Source organism: Camponotus vicinus, unplaced genomic scaffold (genome assembly GCF_025532165.1).
Source record: "Camponotus vicinus isolate PSW18456_S1 unplaced genomic scaffold, iyCamVici1.0 SCAF_13, whole genome shotgun sequence".
Classification (NCBI taxonomy): Eukaryota; Metazoa; Arthropoda; class Insecta; order Hymenoptera; family Formicidae; genus Camponotus; species Camponotus vicinus.
Window position 1 is genome coordinate 11,375,922 of NW_028141949.1, and position 23,468 is coordinate 11,399,389.

The 23,468-nt window shown below is 30.9% G+C and overlaps 2 protein-coding genes across 5 annotated transcripts; both read right to left on the reverse strand.

Annotated features, from left to right (window-relative positions):
- Nucleotides 1–3,703: 3,703 nt before the first annotated feature.
- On the reverse strand, nucleotides 3,704–6,041 carry LOC145964583 (uncharacterized). The gene is made up of 6 exons (XM_083087531.1): nucleotides 6,020–6,041; nucleotides 5,882–5,902; nucleotides 5,307–5,431; nucleotides 4,970–5,216; nucleotides 4,457–4,587; nucleotides 3,704–4,007 (listed from the first exon to the last, which is right to left on the reverse strand). The coding sequence occupies exons 1-6, from the start codon at nucleotides 6,039–6,041 to the stop codon at nucleotides 3,759–3,761; spliced, it is 795 nt and encodes a 264-aa protein (XP_082943657.1). The 3' UTR covers nucleotides 3,704–3,758.
- A 487-nt stretch (nucleotides 6,042–6,528) lies between these two features.
- On the reverse strand, nucleotides 6,529–12,124 carry LOC145964160 (uncharacterized). 4 transcript variants are annotated; one of them, XM_083086610.1, is made up of 10 exons: nucleotides 11,899–12,124; nucleotides 11,589–11,621; nucleotides 9,062–9,257; nucleotides 8,726–8,803; nucleotides 8,518–8,652; nucleotides 8,285–8,359; nucleotides 7,944–8,108; nucleotides 7,621–7,835; nucleotides 7,383–7,542; nucleotides 6,529–7,253 (listed from the first exon to the last, which is right to left on the reverse strand). In XM_083086610.1, exons 1-10 carry the CDS (start codon nucleotides 11,935–11,937, stop codon nucleotides 7,117–7,119), a joined length of 1,233 nt encoding a protein of 410 aa, XP_082942736.1. In that variant the 5' UTR covers nucleotides 11,938–12,124; the 3' UTR covers nucleotides 6,529–7,116. The 4 variants fall into 4 exon arrangements, with proteins under 4 accessions (XP_082942736.1, XP_082942735.1, XP_082942737.1 ...); XM_083086609.1 differs by having other exon boundaries at nucleotides 6,529–7,286; nucleotides 11,899–12,120; XM_083086611.1 differs by lacking the exon at nucleotides 8,726–8,803 and having other exon boundaries at nucleotides 6,529–7,286; nucleotides 11,899–12,116.
- Between the last annotated feature and the right edge of the window lie 11,344 nt (nucleotides 12,125–23,468).

Below are 23,468 nucleotides of genomic sequence, written 5' to 3' on the forward strand. Positions count from 1 at the left end.
TTCATAGTCAAACAAATTTTTTTTTTGTGGGCCTGTGTAATTAATTAAAATTTTAATGTTATTAAAAGTTACAATATAAACTTTTCATACCTCAATTTCCCATAAAAATGCTTCTCGTCCTTCACATAATGATGGTCGCCAATTATTATTTTTTCCTTTTTCGACAATTGCAGTGTACAGGAAAGAGAGAAGATAGTTTTAACAAAAGCTGGATTGTTCTTTTTTCTATAAACAAGACAATGTTATAAATAATTTTAGAAACCTATTACATTGAAAATTATTAAGTTATAGTAAGTATGAACAAAATATGAAAAATATATATATATTAAAGAAATAATTAATTATAATTTTATGTTACAAATGTATGCATAAGTACGTATGTATACAGGGTGATTCTAAATAACTTTATGTTTTTGCAAAAACATAATCTTGACCGAATTCTAAGACGATTTTTCCTTTGGCAAAATTTCGTCCAAAGCTTAGTTTTTGAATTATTAAAGGAAGTAGTTAACGTATGACGGGTCGAATACAAGAGGCAGGCAAGGGTGGCGCGATTCACCGTCAGACGCGGGTGCTTACGCGGGGCGCCTGCTGCGATCAGCTGGTCGCTATACACATACAGACACACATGCGAACACATACATTCTCTCTCTGTCTGTCTGTCTGTCTGTCTGTCTCTCTCTCTCTCTCTTATTCGCTCACTCACCTGTAATTTTTTTTTTTTTTTTTTACGAGAGAGGGGAAAATGCATTTTATGCATACCCACCGGTCGATCCAGTGAGTTATGTGGGACTCGAGTACCAAGTCGAATTACCAACTCGGTACTCCCTACCCACTAAAAATCCCTCTCTTTTCACGAATTTCCTTTGACACACTGTCCCTCTGACTTCCCGAGATCTGTTTTCACATAACGTCAAAAAATAGTTATTATTACCTTGTTCGATGACTTTTGATGTATTGCTGTAATTGCTTGAAGGAGAAATGAATTTTCCGATAGATCGTACGTTCTCAAATTTAACGTAGATATCACGTTGCAAAAGACAAGAAATCCACACTAAATTATTAACTGAAAGTTTTTCTTCTTTCATGAACTGTATTCTTTTATAAACTTTAACGTAATCACATTTATTTACTCACTCGATGAGACGAGAAATTTACTAATGACTCTATCACTAATCACTATTAATCACTGTCGAATAATAACTGTTGGCGATTAAAAATCACTCGATGAAAGAAACACGTGCGGACACGTTACTACACGACGCGACGACGCGACAATGCGACGATAATTACTCGGCGACTGAAAGCAGTTTTTTGTCATGGTAGGTTGCGGTAGGTTAAGGTACTACTGGCGCTATCGAACGCGATCATGTGTTCGATTGAAGAATGTGGTAAACATAATAAACATTTAACATATTAATATTATTATTATCATGAATGTGTGTGATATCCATACATGGTATGATATCTATTTAAAAATTAATTAGATTAAGTAAGTGTTTTTAAAATATTTATTACTTTTACTATTATCTTAAATAAATATTTAATATTAATATTTTATATGATAATAGTAAAAGTAATAAATATTTTAAAAACACTTACTTAATCTAATTAATTTTTAAATAGATATCATACCATGTATGGATATCACACACATTCATGATAATAATAATATTAATATGTTAAATGTTTATTATGTTTACCGCATTCTTCAATCGAACACATGATCGCGTTCGATAGCGCCAGTAGTACCTTAACCTACCGCAACCTACCATGACAAAAAACTGCTTTCAGTCGCCGAGTAATTATCGTCGCATTGTCGCGTCGTCGCGTCGTGTAGTAACGTGTCCGCGCGTGTTTCTTTCATCGAGTGATTTTTAATCGCCAACAGTTATTATTCGACAGTGATTAATAGTGATTAGTGATAGAGTCATTAGTAAATTTCTCGTCTCATCGAGTGAGTATGTAACGGTGCACTTATGCACCGTTCCTAATCGACTAATAAAACTATACATCGGACTAATCACTCATTTACTTTCAACCATGCACGCCCTTCATCCCGCTCTTCCATACGTTTGCTGGACGTCTTACTCGCTCAACCGCTCTCTCTCGCTCGCACACACACTCTCTCGTTTGCTCACATCGCCTGATGCATGCTGTCTCTTTCACTCTTTCACTCAACTGTTGTTATCCTCTTCGCACTCGTATATCTTATCCGAACAACGCTGTTGGAAGGGGAAGCCCGGCCGGGTATATAAACCGGCCCGGCCGACACATCGGGACCAGATCCCGTCCTGCGATCCTACCGAACAGATCTTCTGCAACCGAGGTGTCTCTCGAAAATGCTTCCAGTCCGGATCGAGGTGTTTCTCGATTCAACCGGGTGTCTCCGGCTTCTCGTCCGGGTCGAGGTGTTTCGCGGCTCAACCGGGTGTCTCCGGCGGCTAGCCCGGGTCGAGGTGTTTCTCGATATACCGGGTGTCTCCAGTTACCACTATCAGTCCGAGACGAAGTTTCTCTCTCTCGTCTCCAGCTCCCGAGCTGATCCGACACACAGCCCCGTTGACTGTACAGTAACGCAGAGACAAATTACGCGACCTTGTGGATATTCCTAGTAGCAACGCGATACGACCTACGCGCGCAAAAGATCTTCCGTTGGCGTGAGACTAAACTTCGTACCGCTCGCGCGCTTCGCCATCGCTCAGCGCCATAAAGTCTGCTTGTATATATATATATCATCACGCATTGTATATTTATCATCACGTACAGAGCCCGCCTGTAACACACCTAGAGATAAGGCTACCGTACACCGCGCGGTATTCGCACGCGATTATACGACATCCACTCAGACCAGCTAGCTTCCAGTGCTTTCATTTTGTATTCTATTTAGCTACTACAATAAAGATTTATTTTTCCACATCCACGTTGTTCGCACAAGCTTGATTCTCCCCTTCTCTCGAATCCTGACGAACCGACGAGCCGATCCGGAGCGTCGAGAAAGGCGACCGCGTTACAAGTAAATAAATGTGATTACGTTAAAGTTTATAAAAGAATACAGTTCATGAAAAAAGAAAAACTTTCAGTTAATAATTTAGTGTGGATTTCTTGTCTTTTGCAACGTGATATCTACGTTAAATTTGAGAACGTACGATCTATCGGAAAATTCATTTCTCCTTCAAGCAATTACAGCAATACATCAAAAGTCATCGAACAAGGTAATAATAACTATTTTTTGACGTTATGTGAAAACAGATCTCGGGAAGTCAGAGGGACAGTGTGTCAAAGGAAATTCGTGAAAAGAGAGGGGTTTTTAGTGGGTAGGGAGTATCGAGTTGGTAATTCGACTTGGTACTCGAGTCCCACATAACTCACTGGATCGACCGGTGGGTATGCATAAAATGCATTTTTCCCTCTCTCGTAAAAAAAAAAAAAAATTACAGGTGAGTGAGCGAATGAGAGAGAGAGAGAGAGAGAGAGAGAGAGAGAGGGAGGGAGAGGGAGAGGGAGAGGGGGGGAGAGAGAGAGAGAGAGAGAGAGAGAGAGAGAGAGAGAGAGAGAGAGAGAGAGAGAGAGAGAGAGAGAGAGAGAGAGAGAGAGGAGAGAGAGAGAGAGAGAGAGAGAGAGAGAGAGAGAGAGAGAGAGAGAGAGAGAGAGAGAGAGAGAGAGAGAGAGAGAGAGAGAGAGAGAGAGAGAGAGAGAGAGAGAGATTGACCTTTATTAGCTTTCTCAGCTATTTGTAGTATACAATTTTAAATACATTAAATAACATTAAATGATATATATTCCTTTAACATTCGCTTAAATGGTTCGATCCTATCACAATGTTTCATTTCGGCTGGTAAATCATTATATAATTTCACTCCTTCATAAAACATACTCTTTTGCGCACTTCTTCTTCTGCGAAATTGTATTGCAATATCTCTGGCCTGTCGCGTTTGTCTCTCACTTACATTTCCTACTATTTCTAGTCTATTTCGTAGCTGCTCTGTCAGCAAATTCCTTACAATCTTAAAAATAAATAAACATACATTATAGTATAGCCTCTGTCTTACGGACATGAACTGCAACGCTTGCAGCATATGTTCCACTTTGGTATACCTATCACACTGTAATATAACCCTCATTGCCCGATTTTGCGCTACTTGCAATTTATCCAGCTGTGTTTCTCTCTTATTCATTAACACCGTTGCACAATATTCGAAATGAGGTGCTATGATTGCCTTATATACAATACATCTAATATATGCCGATATACAATTTCCTATTCTATTTAAAAAACTCGTCTTTTTTCCAATCTTTTTTAACATATAGTCACAATGATCTTTAAATCGAAGTTTATAATTATTCAATGATATTAAAATTTGTATATAAAATTTGTATAAAAAATTCGAATATTAAAGGAATATCAATTGACAAAAAAAAAATAAAAGAAAATTATATTTTTATATATTCTTACCAAAGTGTATCCCTGAGGTTCTTCTAAAGCAGAATAGAGTTTGATATAATCTTGAATGCTTTGATTACCGGATCGTAAAGATTTCAATCTTAGTTTAGATGTTTTCTCCCGTAATTGGGTTTGGGCTTTATCTGTGAAAAAATTTAACTTATTAATTTATATACATATATATATATCTATATACATACACATATAAGATATATTTTTAAAATAATATTCTTTTTAAATAATCAATATTTTTGCTGTTTATTTTTTAAAAGTTAAAAATTATTAATGTATATTATTATTGTATACTTTTATTGTATACTTTATATCTATATTATTTTATTTTAGTGTATACTATATTTTATTATTTTATTATATACTATATATATATAATATAAAAACAATAACGAAAATATACACATAACATAAAAATTAACTCAATTAATGTAATAGAGTAAATTATAATATAAAAATTCATAATTCTAGTCACAATTTGAACGATTCTAATTATTATAATTAAATTTTTACCTTGATTTTCCTTTTCGTTTTCTACAAATAATATATTCACTTCATTTTCAGGATAGGCCCAATCGTTGCTATCACATGTTATCGAAGCAACATTTAGAATTAATGGATCTTTAGTGTTAATATTTTGATTAATATCATCGATTAAATCGATATTTTTTATATTATCTTTATTTGATTCATTTGAATTATCATTATTTCTATTTATGTTATATACAGGTTGCTCTTGTATTTTTTCAAAATCTTTAGCCTATTAAAATTATAAAAAAACATTTAATTTTTATATTTAAAAATATTTAAGGAAAATTAAAATTTATATTTAATTTCTCCACTTTCTTACTTCTTTTCTACTCAAAAAATTTTTAAATTTTTCCTGGAAACAAATTTGTGCACCAATTTTTGGTATTAATCTTTTTATATCGTCATTAGTCAGATATCCAAGAATGTCTATTGTAATATCATTTCCTGCACAGATTTTTAATACATTACTATATTAAAAATTAAAAGTATATTAAATATTAAAGCTTGAACCAATAGATAATAATGATAAATAAAAATCATAAAATATTAAGATTAAATATTAAGATTATCATAGCAAGAACTCCTTAACCTCTTCGGTACAAGCGTCGATTTTAATCGACGACCAACAATTGTACATATGTCAATATAATTTTTAATTTTTTCATTAAACTTTCAAAATTATTACTTTTATTTATTAAATAAATTATACACATTCATGCTTTATTATAAAACACGTGTTACAAAAATATCTCATGCCAACACTTGCTACACTGCTACATTTGCTCTCGGCCAACAACTAATGGCTAACTACACAACTAGTAACTACGTAGTTGACGAGCACCGTATCGAAGAGATTAAAAGTATTATCTAAATAATGATTTCTTCCTTACTTACTCTCAAATTCCTTAATAATTTCTTCAGTGAAAATTCCATTTTTCTAGTAATGCTCGTATTGTTTCATACATTTTTCCACAAAGTTATACACTTGGCTGCATGTAACATCACCACGCACGAAACAAAAGACTTTCGCACTTAACGAAAGCGAAAATCGCATCCCACTATACAAAGTAATGTATTTAATACGTTTCGATAATGTTTCTTTGTAACGTGAATTGTTTTAGAGATGTATACAGAAACATTTTAGAGAGGTAACATAAACGGTTAATGTCCGCATTCAGATACTTACATAAGAAACATTATAGAAACATTTCTTGATATTGTATCATAAACATTTTGTGGAAATAGTATTTAAATGTTACTATGGTATATTACTATAATATATTTACAGCTACATACACAATAATATATTTATAGTCAATAGTAAAACTTTTAACTACATAATGTACCGATTTAAACTATTTTAACTATTTTAACTATTTTTTAAGTATAATATATATTGTTATGTTAATATGTTATACGTAAAAATAGATTAAAGTCAACAAAGTTATGTTGTTAAAAGTTCTTACTGTTAACAATTATATTATATATAATCACCGACTATATATAAGCAAATTGGAATTGAAATGGACGTAATAACAACATTTCATGAAATAATACATTTATTTATTTAATTGCATAAGTATAACTCGCAATTTATTAAAATAATTATTATTTTAATTTAATATTTATACATAACATAAATTAATATAAATTGAAGATCGTAAACTCTCTATGAAAAATATTATATTTGAAACAAAACATAGATAAAGCAAAAAAAACTTCTTTCTTATTATCATAGCATAATATTAAAGTATTACGTAATATATAAATATTTATATCGTTAATACTAAAATAAAAAATAATTATTTTATATCTGTATATACAATTATATACATGTATAGTATTTTATAATAAAATATTTTAAAAACTTTATAACTTTTAACTAAACTTTCGTAAATTGCAACTGAAATTAAATAAATGTAAGAATTTAATCACTTAAATGCGTTTAAAAAAGAATAAGTATTTAAAATAATATAAATATTATATAAAATAATTATTGCCATTATATAAATATATTATTTTAATTTAAATTAATTATATAATTATTAATTTCATATATTAAATGCTATAGAAAATAAACTCGTGGAATAAAAAATCAAATTTTTTGTTTAAAAATAAAAATGAAAACATTATATGTTTACGTCGTCTGTCGCAGTATCGTTTCTTGCAGTTTCATTCCTTGCATTTTCATTTCTTGCATTTTCACGATTTAATCGCAGAGTTGATTGTCTAAACCATGCTTTCAAAATCTCCTCAAATTGTGCTTCTGTTATAGTAAGACAGATATTTTTAATGGCATCTGAAGAAATGAATATTTATAAGATACAAAAATAAAATAAATAAAAAATAAAATATGTGTAAGATATGGGGAAACAATATTTTGTATACAACTTACTCTTCATGCACATAATTAGTTTCAAATCTTTTAATTTAAAATTATTTTTAGCTCCTGTCCAAGAACACTTTGAAGCCAAATTATTTGTGAATAATTTTTGCAATATCCTCTTCATTGCATCTTTCTCATTTGTTCCACCAATCATAGTTAACATATTAACCTAAAATATTATTATTTATTGATCATATTCCTAACGCATTAAATATCAATTTAAAAACAAAGATAAAATTGTACATACCAGCTGTGATTGTGCTTCCTCAGATACTAATATAATTTCAAAATTATTAATATTTTCAAGACAATTCATTGGTAATGGTGGAAGCAAGTTAATATTACGGTGAATATTTACATTATTGCCATTATTTTCTAAAATATGTAAACGCTCGTCTATTCGTCTACACATTAATTTTATTTCGAGTATATTTCCTAATATAGTATTTAGAGTTCTAGTAGCTGTAAAAAATAAATATGATTTGTATCTATGTTTTTATTTCTATTTCTATAATTATAGTGTGTATTTGTGTGTGTGTGTGTGTGTAAATGCTGAAAGCTAAAACTTACTACAATTGTCTACAGGAATATCATCTTTTGTAGGAATAACATTGTCCTCTGCTTCTATAATAATAGGAATCTCATTAATATCTAATTGTGTATCGCTAATATTTCTTTGAACTTGATTGAGATCATTATTATTAATATTCTTTTCAAATTGATTGACATCATTATCTGAAAAACACATTCGTTATTAAAATTTTAACTCTTCATGTTTTAATATATTTTCATATAAATAAAATAGATCTCATTAAAATAGATCTCATTAAATAGATTTCATTAAATAGATTTCATTAAACATATTTTCATATAAAGTAAAAAAATAAATATAGAATATCGCTATTATACACCTTGTATATTTTCATTTAACTCAGGAATAGAATCATTATCGCTGATTTCATTTTTACTTGAAGTACTAGAGTTATCTGAAAAATATTATTTATGTTTAGTATTACTTATTAATATTATCTAAAAAAGAATTATCTTATATGAAAGTAAAATAACACTCAAGAGAATAATTATATTCATTTATCAAGCACAAAAAATAGTTTCCAATAAATTTCATCAAAGAAAATTTTTATACCATTTTCATTTTTTTCTAAAATGCGAGTTGAAACTTTTTTATTTCTTAATCCACGGCCTAATTGAGATTCCGATTCGGTATTGCTTTTGTCTTCCATTAACCTTCTTTCCTTTTGGAGAGCACGTTTATATGAATCTATACAAATTAATATTTTTCAAGAGGTCATTAATATTTTGCACACACACAAAATAAAAATTTATATACATACGAGGTGTCAAAAGTTCCAACCAAACTTTATGATTTGACAAAAAATTTGAATATAAAGTTTTCTTTAAAACATATGTACCTAAAAATTCCTTGAATAAGTTAACACTCAAATATATTTTTAAGTTTTTTTTAGACCTATGTTTAATTTTTTATAAAAGCATTTCTGGATGTTTATCAGAAGCAATTTGTTCATAAGTGGCTGAACCGTTTGGCACCACCCTATATACATATATACTTACATACATCTATACATACATTAAATACATACACAAAATAATAATAAAATTATGTATGTATGCTGCTCTTCATTATTAATCATGTAAGCAAATATACTTACCATATTTATCAATTACGGTAACCGGGTGCATAATCCAATCATTCTGAGGTTTTTTACATTTAATGATGCAATTCCGAGTGTCCTTTTTAGGCCAATAGGAATATTTGTCATTTTCTTTTAACCATATAGTTGGTATTACGGAATATATTTCGTCTTCCTCGTACTCGGCATTAAATTTTACAACAGAATAAAGTAACTGCAAACAATATATTGTTTAAAAATGCAAATTTTAAGAATTTAATTATACTTATAAAAGTTTATTTAATTATACTTAACTTAAAAATACTTTTTTATATAACAATGATGACAAATGTTATCTTAAAAGACCAGACAAAATTAACTACTACTGTTATTTTCTATACAGCACTTATATTAAACTACTATTAAAATTTAATTTATTATTAATCATAATAACATTTTTTTACGATTAAAATGATACAAAAAGTGACATATTTAATTAAATATAAATTAGAAAAAAATTATTAAATGTCAAAATAATATTTAAACTTTACATGTGTGAACATAATACTTTACTATGCAATAGATATTACAAATTGTTGTGTAATAATGGAATTACTGCAAATTTATCATTCATTGGTAAAATTAAACATTTTGCTTTTATATCTTTACAATCAAATGTTGATGTATTTGATGTTTCATGTATATCAATGACTTTTATAGCTAAACTAAATGAAGGCTTTTCTATGAAATTTGATATATTTTGAAAAACTTTTCCAGTTATTTTTATGTTATTACTTTCATTTTTATAAATATTTGAAATAAGCATATAATTAGAATTTCTTAAAAGAACACAGTTATTTCTTTGAGCTAGTGATATTGTAAAATTTTCAAAAGACATTTTTTTATAATATTTATAAATTTTTCCATTTTCATTAATTATTAAAGGGTTGTCATCTTTTTCACGTAAATTAAACTTGTTAGCAGATGTTAGCTTTCTATCTTCAACAACTCTATTATATATTTGTTGTAAGGGATACCGCGAATTCTTCATTTTTCTTTTTATTTGACTCATATAACTTTCGAATTTAAATGCACTAAAATTATCAAGTTTTCCAAATAATAATACATCATCGCAAAGATGCAAGAGATTATGCACGTTATATGTAATATATTCCTTCCCATATATTTTTTTGTACTTTTCAATAAAATATCGAATTAAAGATTTTGCATATGCATTAAGCCTAATACACTCTGATGAACATAAAATTCTTATAGCAATATGTAAACATAAAAAATGTTTATATTGAATATTAGGCAATTTTCCTTGCAATGCAACGGGACCTGTATATAAAAGAAATTGTCTAAATTCTGTTGCTTTCCAATGTTCTACATCTTCTATAGCTCTTGGTAGACGACAAAACTCCTCAGAAATATATTTTCGAAAAATTTTCATACTTTTTGATATTGAATTTATATCATGATCATTTAATTTTAATTGACTTATTCCCTTTTTTCCAGTCCAAAACAATATAAGTGTTTTCATAATACCAAGGCATACTAAATGCATATAATCGAGCGGCACATTACTAACTAAACCAATTCCTATCTTTTCTAAAGGAGTAGAACCTTTATGATGTTCTTGTTGTGAATGTAAAGCAAAATTTTCATTAGTTCTTAATGTGACATCGAGTTCTGGAAATGTCATTTTGCCTCTAAGATATTTACCCTTTTGCATACATTTATTGCAACCAAAATACCCTGTATGAGATTTTATTGATAAAACAAATGCTGTAGCAGGTGCATCACAAATAATTTTTATTAATATTGGCCTAACAACTTTATTTTTTATAGTAATACCATTTTCTCTTAAAAACAAATATTCTTCCACAAATAAATTTAAAAAATCCATTACCGATTCTGGTTTTTTTAATCCATGATAAATACCTACAATAAAAGGTTCTGCAATTTCTAATAAATCAATTGACATTAAAATAGGCCAAAATTGACTCTTTGATGATTTACTCAATGGTAAGCCATCAATATTAATTGTTAACGGTAAAATTTCTAAATTCTCTGTTAATGTATTTTTCATCTTTTCAATTATGCCTTTTTCAATACCTAAATGTATATATGCACCAGGTGGCATATTTACAATATTACATAATGAAGGAGTTTTTAGCAATGTTCTACAATTTTTTGGAACAAGCAAGTTTTCTGATTTCATTATTGATAATAATTCATTTGCAGAATTATGCGAGATGTTATTTTTAATAATCCAATGAGCAATTTTATCTGCTAAGGCAATTTTATTCTGCGACTTAAATATATCTTTATCAACATTAAAATGTGTTGGTTTAATTTCAGAAGAATTGCTAACTAAGTTAATATTTTTATATCCATCGGTATTACTATTGTTTGTATTTAAAATATTTTCATTATAATTTTTTTCATTAAATTTTTCATTATTAGAAGAGTGCTGTATTTTATTATTAATAACATGCAGTAGTTGTTCTCTGGTCTTAGCATATTCATTATGAACAATCCTACGGAAATGTCTATTTGTAACCTTTGATATTTCTTTTTTCTTCCGTTGTGGTATCTAGAATAAAAATAGAATATAAATAAATATTGCACAATAAAAGTAATCTCTATTTCGTATATGCATTCTAACACATATATTGTAAACAAAAAAAGGTTATAAATTGAGATGTAATCGATTTTTAGGGTTAGGATCACTGATACAATTTTTGTAATTTCTTATTTACGGTATAAATAAGTGTTAGAAGATACATAACATATAAGAAATTTATTACATATAATACTTCTATAATAATTAAGTAATTTCTATATATATAATGTACAGATAAAATACATACTAAACTTGATGATTGACTCGAACTTTCACGTGTACTCATTTTGCACTATATATCACAAATTTTAGACGCGTACACAGAGAAAAGAACATATAAGAAGAAAATGTCAAAGATATAATAATAGTTTTTTATCACACGTAAATTACAAATGCACACCGCGAAACCACACTGCGAACTGCGAACGACACGCTGCCTCGAACACTCCGTACGTTGGGTCTGTTCTTTTCAGCTGCACTGTTGCACTAGTGCAATTAGTTAGAGTGAAAGAAAGACCCATTGTGCGAGCACATACATATTGAAATATACTCATGTGTGCATGTTCAAAATAATAGGCGCGTTTTCCGAAAAATGCTTTGACAGTATTATTAATAAGAATTTTAACATGAGGAGTAACTAAATATAATTTATTATAAACGTGTTGTATATGTAATTGAAAATATACATATATATGCAATAACCATTATACGTATTTTAAATAAAATTTTTACGAAATGTTAGTGTTTTTAAGTGTTACAATTGAAACATTTCATAATTATTTATATTGAGAACATTTCAAATATATTACAAATTATATGTATTTTAAATATTTCAAAATTATGTTTCGTAAATATTTATAAAATAATATAAAATAAATGTATCGAAATTAACAAATCATAAAACGCAACTTTGAATTGTTTAAAAGATGTATTAACTGTAACATTGCTTTAGAAACATTTATAATATAAGCAATTGTGAAATATTTCAATAGTAATGTTTATGAAATATGTCTAAAACATACAAATAGAATGTATCACTTGGAATCTATATGAAACAATTTGAAACATTACATGTACGTTTCATGTCTAGTGGGATGTAAGCTCGGCGCTACTGACGCCAGTTTCGAGAAGCTGCCTGCAGCGCACGCGCTTCCCGAGCTATAGCTGCGAAAGAGACAGCAGATCATATGTCTGTACTCTTCTACCCAAAGCTAGCCGAGCGCTGAGAGCTACACAGACACGGCTCTTTCTTTGTGTGCGCTGCGGGTAGCGTCTCGAAACTGGCATTACTTGCTTGGCGATTCCGAAAAAGTAGAAGAAGACAGATATACTGTTTTCTGTCTTCTTTTTTTCAAGCCAGCAACGAAAGTGACGGTCGATCGTTTTTAATAATATAATAGTAATAAATTTTAAATAAAATTATAAATGTTATTCATACATAAAACAAATTTCTTTACAATATATTTATTAATAATGATTAAAGAAATTATCATTAAACATTAAAATTAATTTTGCTAAAAAGACTAAAAGTAGATATTTTCAACTGTTTAATACTGTTATAATTGTTAGTAATAGTTAATAGTTTGTAACTGCAGCATCGTGTCTTATTAAAATTATCGGATTATATTTTTTAAATTCATATTAGTTTTCTATATTAACTAATTTGCATTACTAGAATGATACTAAAACTGAGTTTGTTCTATGAATATGTTGACAATTGCTTTTAGATGTAATTTTCTTGCTACACTAACAAATCTGCTTAGTTATAAATATTAAATTTATGCAGCAAAGTGTAGCTTTGCTAATTCAACAATTCCATTTTTTTTCGTGTAAGCATTTCAGAAAAAAAATGTTTCACATAAAAGTTGTAGGATTTCAAAAGATCTATTTACTGGCGCTATGAGTTTAACCTTGGGTGGCGTCGCCAAGGTCAGAGCAAGGTCACCTAGAATTTTTTAAATGGGTCCCCCTATTTTTTATTGCGTACCCTTGTAGCTCATCTCGAGAGTTTTTCAAAACACTATAATTAAGTTAGTTTTCATTAAGTACTTTCCGAGTTATGAGGCTTGAAATCATTTCTTAATTTTACATAAATCGTAAAATATCTTGTAAAATATTTATTTTTCGATTATCTTACCTTAATACTTTTATGTACAAAATAACAAGAGAAATCAATTAGTGTAAAGAAAACACAGTTGTTTCGAAGAAAAAATATGTAATTTGCAATTAACAATTAACATTTAAAAAATTCTAGGTGACCTTGCTCTGACCTTGGCGACGCCACCCAAGGTTAAACTCATAGCGCCAGTAAATAGATCTTTTGAAATCCTACAACTTTTATCTGAAACATTTATTTCTGAAATGCTTAGTTTTCGAGATATTTCACCGTCCCGGTACTTTTTATACACCCTGTGTGTGTATATATATAATCCGACAGAAATATTAATATCAAATCGAAAAGCAAAATATATAAAATAGCAAGTCAACTGGTTTAGTTGTCTTTCTTTTTTTTTTTAAGAAGAGGTCCAGTTATCCTGTGACTTTAACATAAATATTTTGCTAATTCTCTTGAACTGTGAGAAATTCAGGATTAAACTCAAGAGTATACAAGTGTTTTGACACATATTGTCTTTGATTTTCGTTCTCTGTTGATGTACCTAATTTAGATATGTATTGTTTCTTCAGTGAGACTAATTGTCATTTATACAATCTTTTAAATTGCAAGTCGATTTTTAATGCTAATATCGAAAGTTCACTATTTGTTCCAGATTCATTTTTCTTTCTCGTATTTTTCTTTTCTTTCTTCCGATTACATTCCTGTTTTAACGGGAATAGAACCACCGATTGCCAACTCTAGCACAGAGATTATAATGGCACAAGCCAATCCAAATCCAAGAATATAAAAACTGAACGTTAACTGCTTTAGTGACATTACACTGAAGCTTTTCTTCATTAAAGCGATACGTTTCTCTTTTTTGCGTTTGATTTCCAAGAGAAATTCATCTTGAACTTTTTTAATCAAGCCAGCCTGCATCATTCGATGTATAACATCATTCGCGCGATTGTACAGTGGCCAATTCTCACGGATGATATACGATCGTATCATCGGACGCAACATTTTTGATTTAATAAGATCTCGATTTTTGATTCTGTAGTACAAAGAGTAGCAGTCTCCAACACATACAGCGGTCGACGAATTTTGGACATGTTCGATGCAATCTTTGTAGTTAATTATTTTGTAACGCGATTAGAGTACAGGATCATATTCAATCATATTCTTAAACATCTTCGGTCCATATAAAGTGTAATCGGCATCTTAAAAAGAAGTACCAATTAAATTAATATGTACCACTTATATCTTAAAATATCATTAAATTCATACCATTTTATTATAAAAAATTTGTGATTAAAATTCAAATATAGCAGATGCTTTACTTTAAAATAAATATAGTAATTTATGTATGATATAAAGATGTTCCTAAATAATAAGAAGATGTATTTGTAAAGATTATAAAAATATTTGTATTATTATCATGTAAACAATTAAATGTACGGAATATTACAAGTTCATATAAAAATTGCTCGGTAATGTTATATGATAATATTATTGTATAATTTTTTAAAGGTCTTAATAATAATAATAATAATAATAATAATAAAAAAGATTTAAAAGTCAATTAAATGTTTTTGAGCATGATATTTTTTGCTCTTAATGTGATATCGCTTATTAAAACAATAACTTAATAAAAAGTTATTTAAAATCATCGAAGCTTGTAAATTAAACGTCTTTCTTATTAAATTTCAATAAATATCCTTTATATTTACCAATATGTTTAATATAATGTTAATTTAATATAATGACGTTTAATTTATAATGAATTTAATATAATTTAGTAGTATTTATGTTTTACTTTTAAAAAATTGTTTCATTAATTTACAATCTTTTATAATTTTGAATAATTTTTAATAAGTAGATTTCTGAATTCACTTCAACAATTAATATCACATAAAAGATGGAAAATATATCATTTAAAGAACAAAATTGTCTTTAAAACTTCTTCTATTATCATTATCACAAAAAACTAATTAGGTAATACTATAGATATATAATTTCAGTTTCTAAATAAAATAACTTAGAAAAAATTTTTTCGTATCTTTAGTAGCTTATAAAATAATTTAGCATATTTATTTAAATAAGATTCAAGACATACATAACTATACATAAAAAATTTATTATTAATTTAGCGCAAGTCTTATCACCTCTAGCCCAGCCTTTATATATCCCACGCTTTTTACAAAAACTACGAAAGTTAACAAACATATCCCGATTAATTTCACCATTACTCCCGGCGACAGAAAAGTTACTACCTTCATAAATTCGGAAGCCGGTTTCTTTGGTTGCGCTATTACGCAATTGTATGATCTTAAATAGGGATATAAGTATCTAAAAATAAATAAAATATATTTTTTTAATCTCGCCTATGGAATTTTCATTTGCTATGCAAGAGAAAAAAATATTTCTTTTCCTTTTTTCTTTCTCTTTGTCTTTTTCTCTTTATTAATAGTTACTTATTATTTATATTTAGTTCTTGTAATCCTGTGTAAACAGTTAACAATGTAATAAGAGATAAGTTATACCAAATATTTTTTGTAAGATTATTATATATAACATATATTTGATTGTTCCATGGATATAAATCTATTTAATGTATGACGTATATAATTTAGTTAGATTTTTAAGGAATTCTTGGAGAAGGATACTTGAGGATTCCTCTTAAAAAATTAATATAAATTATTTTTATAATTATTTTCTTAGAAATTACTGACATACTTGATTTTCCACCATTCGAATACATATCCTGTATTGATGGTAATGTCTATTCTTCTGTCGTTCGCAAGGACTTGCAAGCCTTTATAAGTTACCATTCGGTCCAATATGATAGAACGAATAAACGTCTCTATGAAGGATGGTGATCTCGCAACTTGCATTCAGCTTACTTAAAAGCATTTTAATGATATCACTGTTTTACGAAATGTTGTAATTGTATTGTTAAATTTGTAATTGTAATTGTTAATTTGCAATTAACAATTACATTTTTTTTTTCGAAACAATTATGTGTTTTCTTTACACCAATTGATTCCTCTCATTATTTTGTACGTAAAAGTATTAAGGTAAGATAATCGAAAAATGAATATTTTACAAGATATTTTACGGTTTATGTAAAATTAAGAAATTATTTCAAGCCTCATAACTCGGAAAGTACTTAATGAAAACTCACTTAATTATAGTATTTTGGAAAGCTCCCGAGATGAGCTACAAGAATGTGCAAAAATATATAGGATGTTCCATTTGAAAAATTCAAGGTGACCTTCACGTGACCTTCAAATGACTCTTCAAGGTCAAACCAATGGTACCACCTTATGGCCCCCTCGAAACCATACAACTTTTGTCTGAAACATTTTTCTGTAAAACGTATTGTTCGGGAGATATTTGAGGTCGTTATTTAAAATGGGATACCCTGTATATGTATATATATTGTTTTACACGTCTAACATAAAATGTAAGAATAAAATAATCTTTAAGATTGTAGAATTAAACAAAAAGATATAATTAAATATAATAAAAAATAAAAAGATATAATTAAATATAATAAAAAATTTAATAAAAAATAAAAAGATATAATTAAATATAATAAAAAATAAAGAGATATAATTAAATATAATAAAAAATTTAATAAAAAATAAAAAGATATAATTAAATATAATAAAAAATTTAATTCAACAAAAAGGAATAATTAAATATAAGAAAAGATTTAATTAAACATAAAGATATAATTAAATATGATAAAAGATATTTTTAATTGAGGCATCAAATGTATATAACGGTAACATTAGAACAATTATATATGTCAGCAAATATTATTATTATATTTAAATTTTTACATGAAAAATGCTTGATTTGCCCTTCGAGTTAATGTCTTAAGAATTTGTTTATTTCCGACCTTTTGTAAATATTTTATTTAATTTTCATCATTTAAGGATGCGACCTTTAAATTTTTTCATTGTACCTACGGCAAAAGAAATTTATAATTAATTTATAAGAAATTGTAATTTTTTAATTGCAGTAAGAAATAAATTGTATGAAATATTAGTACAGAAAGCTTTTTAAATTAATAAACATGTAAATGAAAGATTGAAAAGTAATAGTAATTTGAAATCACCCTTTTTCATGCTATTTTAAAAAGAGAGCCAAGATATAGCCAACAACAGCATAAGAAAAAACATAATAAAAAGAATGCTAGCACAAAGAATAATATTTATTTAAAAAAAATTAAGTAATGTAGTTGTACAATGCAGAAAACATGTGTAACATGCATAAACAGTACATATATGTATATATATAAAAAACAAAATATTAAAATATATTATAAAATATATTAATATATAACAAAAATTTCTTCTTTATCTTGCAAAATAAAAAAATTTTGTTAATAAACGCAAAAAAAGAAAGAGAGAGAGAGTAAATAAAAATGTAGAAAAGCATATTTCAAATGTGATAAAACAATATTGTTTTATGCAGTTTTTGTCGCAGATTTGCCTTTTTCCCTAAATATTGTAAAGTGCTAGTTTTTGCATATGCATTTAATCTTACTTTACAAAAAGAATCAATCATGAATTTTATAATTTGAATTTCATACAACTCTTCCCATTGATTTGAGGTATCTGTTATTGGATGTAAAGGTTTAAACATTAAAGAGATCTTGTCTATATAATATTTTATAGCTATTGCTGTTATTCTATTTTTTAAATTAATATTTCCCATAAATCCAACGTTAAGTTCTGTTTTAAAAATTTTTTCTGCGAGTTTGATTATGTCATATGCAACATCAGACGCAAACCATAGCCGTCCCTTAGTTACAAAAGTTAAAAAAGACGCGCAATTATTTGATTGAACAGTGTATTCGTGGTCTCGAGCCTTTGGCGATAAAAGTAATATATCATGACAGTAAGAACAATTGCAAATCTTCACGAAGTTAGAAACAATATAACCAGTTATGTAATAAAGAATATTTTCTTCATAATGAGATAAATCGTTATTATCGAGTGCCTGAAGCAGATCATCACTAATATGTAACATGTTATTGTCTAAGTTTTTTTCAAAGAGTCCTTTTTTTTTGATCGGAATTCATAAATAGGTGTAGAATTAAAACCGTCTGATAAACAATTAGCATTAATACTTGAACTTACAAAATTCTTATATAAAAGTTGCCGTACAGACCACAAAACTTGCTGAATATTAGGATTGTTATTGAAACCACCACGTGAACGAAGACAACAAAAGTACAGTTCTATATGATCTTGAGAAGTCTTATAGGTAAGAAAAAATTTTAAAGGTTTCTCTGTTTTACTTAACAAATCTATTGCTAATTCACGAATACTTTTTATATCAATCAGAAATCCGAGGGCAAAAGTGTTTCTCTTATGTTTTAATATTGGTTTCCCTTCACATGTTAGATTACGAATGTATCTTTCTGATTCATTCAAAATATCATTCCAGTAGTTAAAATTGGACAAAGAAAGTGGTGATTTAAATCCTGAGCCATATGAATTCCTGCTATTTAATAAATCAAATAATCTATCTATTATTCGGATAAATTCAGTAGTTGCATAAACCAGATTCAGAATCGATCTTCTTCACCGGACAATCTCCTTGATACGATAGCGGATCCCGTTCTAAGAGCGTACGGTAAACGAAACTTAGTACCGAATATTATTGAAATATCGCGTAAGTTAGTTTCACACATACAGAGACAATATGTCACACAATATTATAAATTCTACTCGCCTAGAACTGCTTTCCAGAAATAACTACGATACGTGGCGTATACAAGCAGAGGCATTGTTAGTGAAAAACGACACATGGGCGTATGTTTCCGGAGAGAAACCGAAACCTGTGATTTCAACCGATCATGCCACACGAGCATCCTCACAAGCAGCACATGATTCGTGGATCATCGAGGATCGCAAGGCGAAATCGGATCTTATTTTGTCCATCAATCCATCGGAGCTCAAACAAATCCGAGGTTGCGAGACGTCCAAGGATGTCTGGGACAAATTAGAGTCGATCTATGCATCAAAAGGACCTGCACGTAAGGCAACTCTTTTAAAACGTCTCATGCTGCATAAAATGCCAGAAGGTGGCGATGTCAAGGACCACTTAAATGACCTTTTTGATGCGGTTGACAAGCTGCAGGCAATGAATGTAGAAATAAATGGTGATATGCTCGCAATTATTATATTAGGTGCGCAACTAAGTTCCCGCTGTTTGTCAATAGATTGCGCCACCAATAAGTGTTGGTCGATTTCGACATATCCAAAACGTCATGAACCAAGCTTAGACATATGGTAAACAAACCGTTTTGACACAGTAGTGATTTTGTTTTGGCGTCATATACTTTTGGTTGTGTGAAAATGTCTGATTTTGTGCTAAATAATTGTCATTTGCGGGAAGTGTTGATTTTCTTCTTTCATTCGAAGAAAACGGCGGCTGAAGCGCATCGAGAGCTCCATAAAGTTTACAGAGATGCTGCTCTAAGTGAAACAACGTGCCGTGATTGGTTCCGTCGCTTCAAAGACGGTGATTTCGATGTTGACGACCGTCCGCGTGAAGGAAGACCAAAAACCTTCGAAGACGCTGAATTGGAGGCATTGCTCGATGAGGATCCATGCCAAACGCAACAAGAGCTTTCATCAGCATTAGGAGTTACCCGCCAAGCCATTTCCAAGCGATTGCATGCGTTGGGAATGATTCAAAAGCAAGGAACTTGGGTTCCTTATGATTTGAAGCCAAGGGACGTTGAGCGTCGTTTTTTCGCCTGTGAACAACTGCTCCAGCGGCAAAAAAGGAAGGGTTTTCTTCATCGCATCGTGACGAGTGATGAAAAATGGATTCATTACAGCAACCCAAAGAAAAGAAAGTCATGGGGACTGCCCGGTCATGCTTCTACGTCGTCGGCTCGGCCGAATATTCACGCTGCGAAAGTTATGCTGTGTATTTGGTAGGACCAGGTCGGTGTTATTTATTATGAGCTGTTGAAACCGAACGAAACCATCACTGGGGAACGGTATCGACTTCAATTGATGCGATTGAGCCGAACACTGCGCGAAAAACGGCCACAATACGAGCAGAGGCACGAAAAAGTGATTCTACAGCATGACAACGCTCGGCCTCACGTTGCCAAACCCGTTAAAACCTACCTGGAAACGCTCAAATGGGAAGTCCTACCCCACCCGCCATATTCCCCAGATATTGCGCCGTCCGATTATTACTTGTTCCGTTCGATGGCACATGGTCTGGCTGATTAGCAGTTCCGCTCATATGAAGACATCAAAAAATGGCTTGATTCGTGGATAGCCTCAAAAGATGAACACTTTTACCGTAACGGTATTCGAGCTCTGCCAGAAAGATGGGAAAAAGTTGTAGCTAGCGATGGGCAATACTTTGAATGATTCATTTGTAACCATTTTTTCACAATAAAGTTGCATTTTCATAAAAAAAACAGCGAGAACTTAGTTGCGCACCTAATATTATATAGCCTCCCTAGTAGTTACGATACGTTTAGATGTGCGATAGAGTTTCGCGACGATCTGCCAGATGCTGACATGTTAAAGATTAAAATAATTGAGGAAAGTGAGGCACGTAAACAAAAATCAGCCGATAGCGAAACCGGTGCTCTATTTGTGAAACAGAATCAGCATCATACCTCGAAGAGTAAAACAGGAAACAGCAACAAGGATACATCATCGTCCGCGCACACACGACTTAAATGTAATTACTGCAAAAAGCCTGGACATAAGGCTGCAAACTGCTTCTCCAAAAGAGCAAATACTAATAAAAGATCGAACCACGCAACTGAAACAACGCTGCTAGCAACCGAAACAACGTTGTTGATAAACAATGATAGAGCATCAAGAAACTGATGCTTGGATAGCGGTTGCACTTCGCATTTATGTAGTAATAAGGATCTTTTCACGAACACTAAAAATATCACTAGCGGATTGAATCTCGCTAACGATTCTACTACGAAGATCGAGGCGATGGGAGATGTTAAGGTAACAGCTTCGGACGGAAGCGATGCAAGGAAGATAAGGCTGAAAAATACATTATATGTTCCCGATTTAAGGACCAATCTTCTATCAGTTGCTAAGATTGTGGACAATCAACACGAAGTTTTGTTTAAACAAGGTCACGCGGTCATTCAGGATTTACAAGGTAATGTAACCGCAATAGCCAATCGTATAGGTGATCTGTTTGATCTCCAGGAGGACTTTTCTCAAAAAGCACACGCGGCACGCAAGGACGAACGATCTCAATTCAAGATGTGGCACGAACGTCTAGGACATCTCAATGAAAAGGATGTGAGCCTAATGTGGAAGTCCCATTCAGCGAACGGCATAAAACTCAATGATGGCTCTGTCATGACTGACTGTAAGATATGCGCCGCAGGAAAATTATCAAGTACTTCGTTCCCAGCTAAAAGCCATAGAGCTTCGGGCATACTAGACATCGTACACACAGACGTCTGTGGGCCCATGCGTACGGAATCTGAAGGCGGTGCGCGCTATTTTGTTATCTTCATAGATGATTGTAGCCGGTGGTGTGAAGTGTACTTCATACGCAACAAGAGCGAAGTAGCCGAAAAATTTAAGGAGTTTATGAAGCTAGCTGAGAATCAAACTGGACAAAAAATCAAGGCGGTTCAGTCGGATAACGGTAAAGAATACTGTAATTCCACTCTAGATAATCTATTCAAGGAACACGGTATTCGCCGTCGCCTAACAGTATCGTACAGTCCTGAACAAAATGGAGTCGCCGAACGTAGAAACAGAACCCTAGTTGAGGCTGCGAGATGCATGATGATCTAATCTGGACTTCCGGCGTCATTTTGGGCCGAAGCTGTTGCGACCGCGAACTACATCAGGAATCGGTGTGTCACCAAAAGCCTGAATTCGGGAACGCCGTTTGAAAAATGGTTTGGAAAACGCCCGAGCATATCGCATTTGCGAATATTTGGTAGCAAGGTGTTTATTCTGAACAAATCTCCAAGCAAGGGAAAATTTGATGTTCGCGGACTGGAAGGCATCTTCGTAGGATACTCTGAAGTATCGAAGGCATACAGAGTATGGAGTCCAAAGGATCGGAAGATCCATATCGCTAGAGACGTTAAGTTCTTCAACGAATTCTACACGACGGATTCTGTTGAGGATATAATCACCGAAGAGACAAAGAATGGCAGATTCAATATCGAGGATAATCTTGAGACAATGGAGGAGTCACGCGACACCGACATTGGGGCGAACAGCCGCAATCCGGTTACTGCATCATCCGAAAGTCAACAGACTGATAAAAATATTGAAACTGAGAGAGAAGATGAGGGCGCGACGCCCGCCAAACGCACACCCGGACGCCCGAAGGGAGCGACAAACAAAAAACCAGATATTCCAACAAGGCAATATAATTTGAGGAGCAGCAAGAAGCAATTGCCAGATTCCATGATTGTCGAATCATCTTCAGATGATGATGTCGAGTGGCACGATTCAAGGTATGCTTTATTTGCGGGAGAGATATCTATTTTTGAAGCTGTTTCAGGTCCCGATGCTGCCGAATGGAAGGAAGTGATCTACGAGGAAGTAAAGAATTTGGTTGCCAATGACACTTGGGAGCTTGTTGATAGACCTAAGGGTGTAAACGTCGTCAAGTGCAGGACAATCCTAAAGAACAAGCATGGAGCGGACGGAAAGCTAGAAAGAAGAAAA

Excerpts from the sequence above, each read along its gene's own strand:
- LOC145964583 (XM_083087531.1), bottom strand. The coding sequence starts at position 6,041 with ATGCGATTTTCGCTTTCGTTAA. Across the intron at positions 5,432-5,881 it reads AATTATTAAGGAATTTGAGA|GAAATGATATTACAATAGAC; the intron begins GTAAGTAAGGAA and ends AAATCTGTGCAG. Across the intron at positions 5,217-5,306 it reads ATTTTTTGAGTAGAAAAGAA|GCTAAAGATTTTGAAAAAAT; the intron begins GTAAGAAAGTGG and ends TAATTTTAATAG.
- LOC145964160 (XM_083086609.1), bottom strand. The coding sequence starts at position 11,937 with ATGAGTACACGTGAAAGTTCGAGTCAATCATCAAGTTTA. Across the intron at positions 7,543-7,620 it reads AGGAAGCACAATCACAGCTG|GTTAATATGTTAACTATGAT; the intron begins GTATGTACAATT and ends ATAATATTTTAG. Across the intron at positions 7,287-7,382 it reads ACTAATTATGTGCATGAAGA|ATGCCATTAAAAATATCTGT; the intron begins GTAAGTTGTATA and ends TCATTTCTTCAG.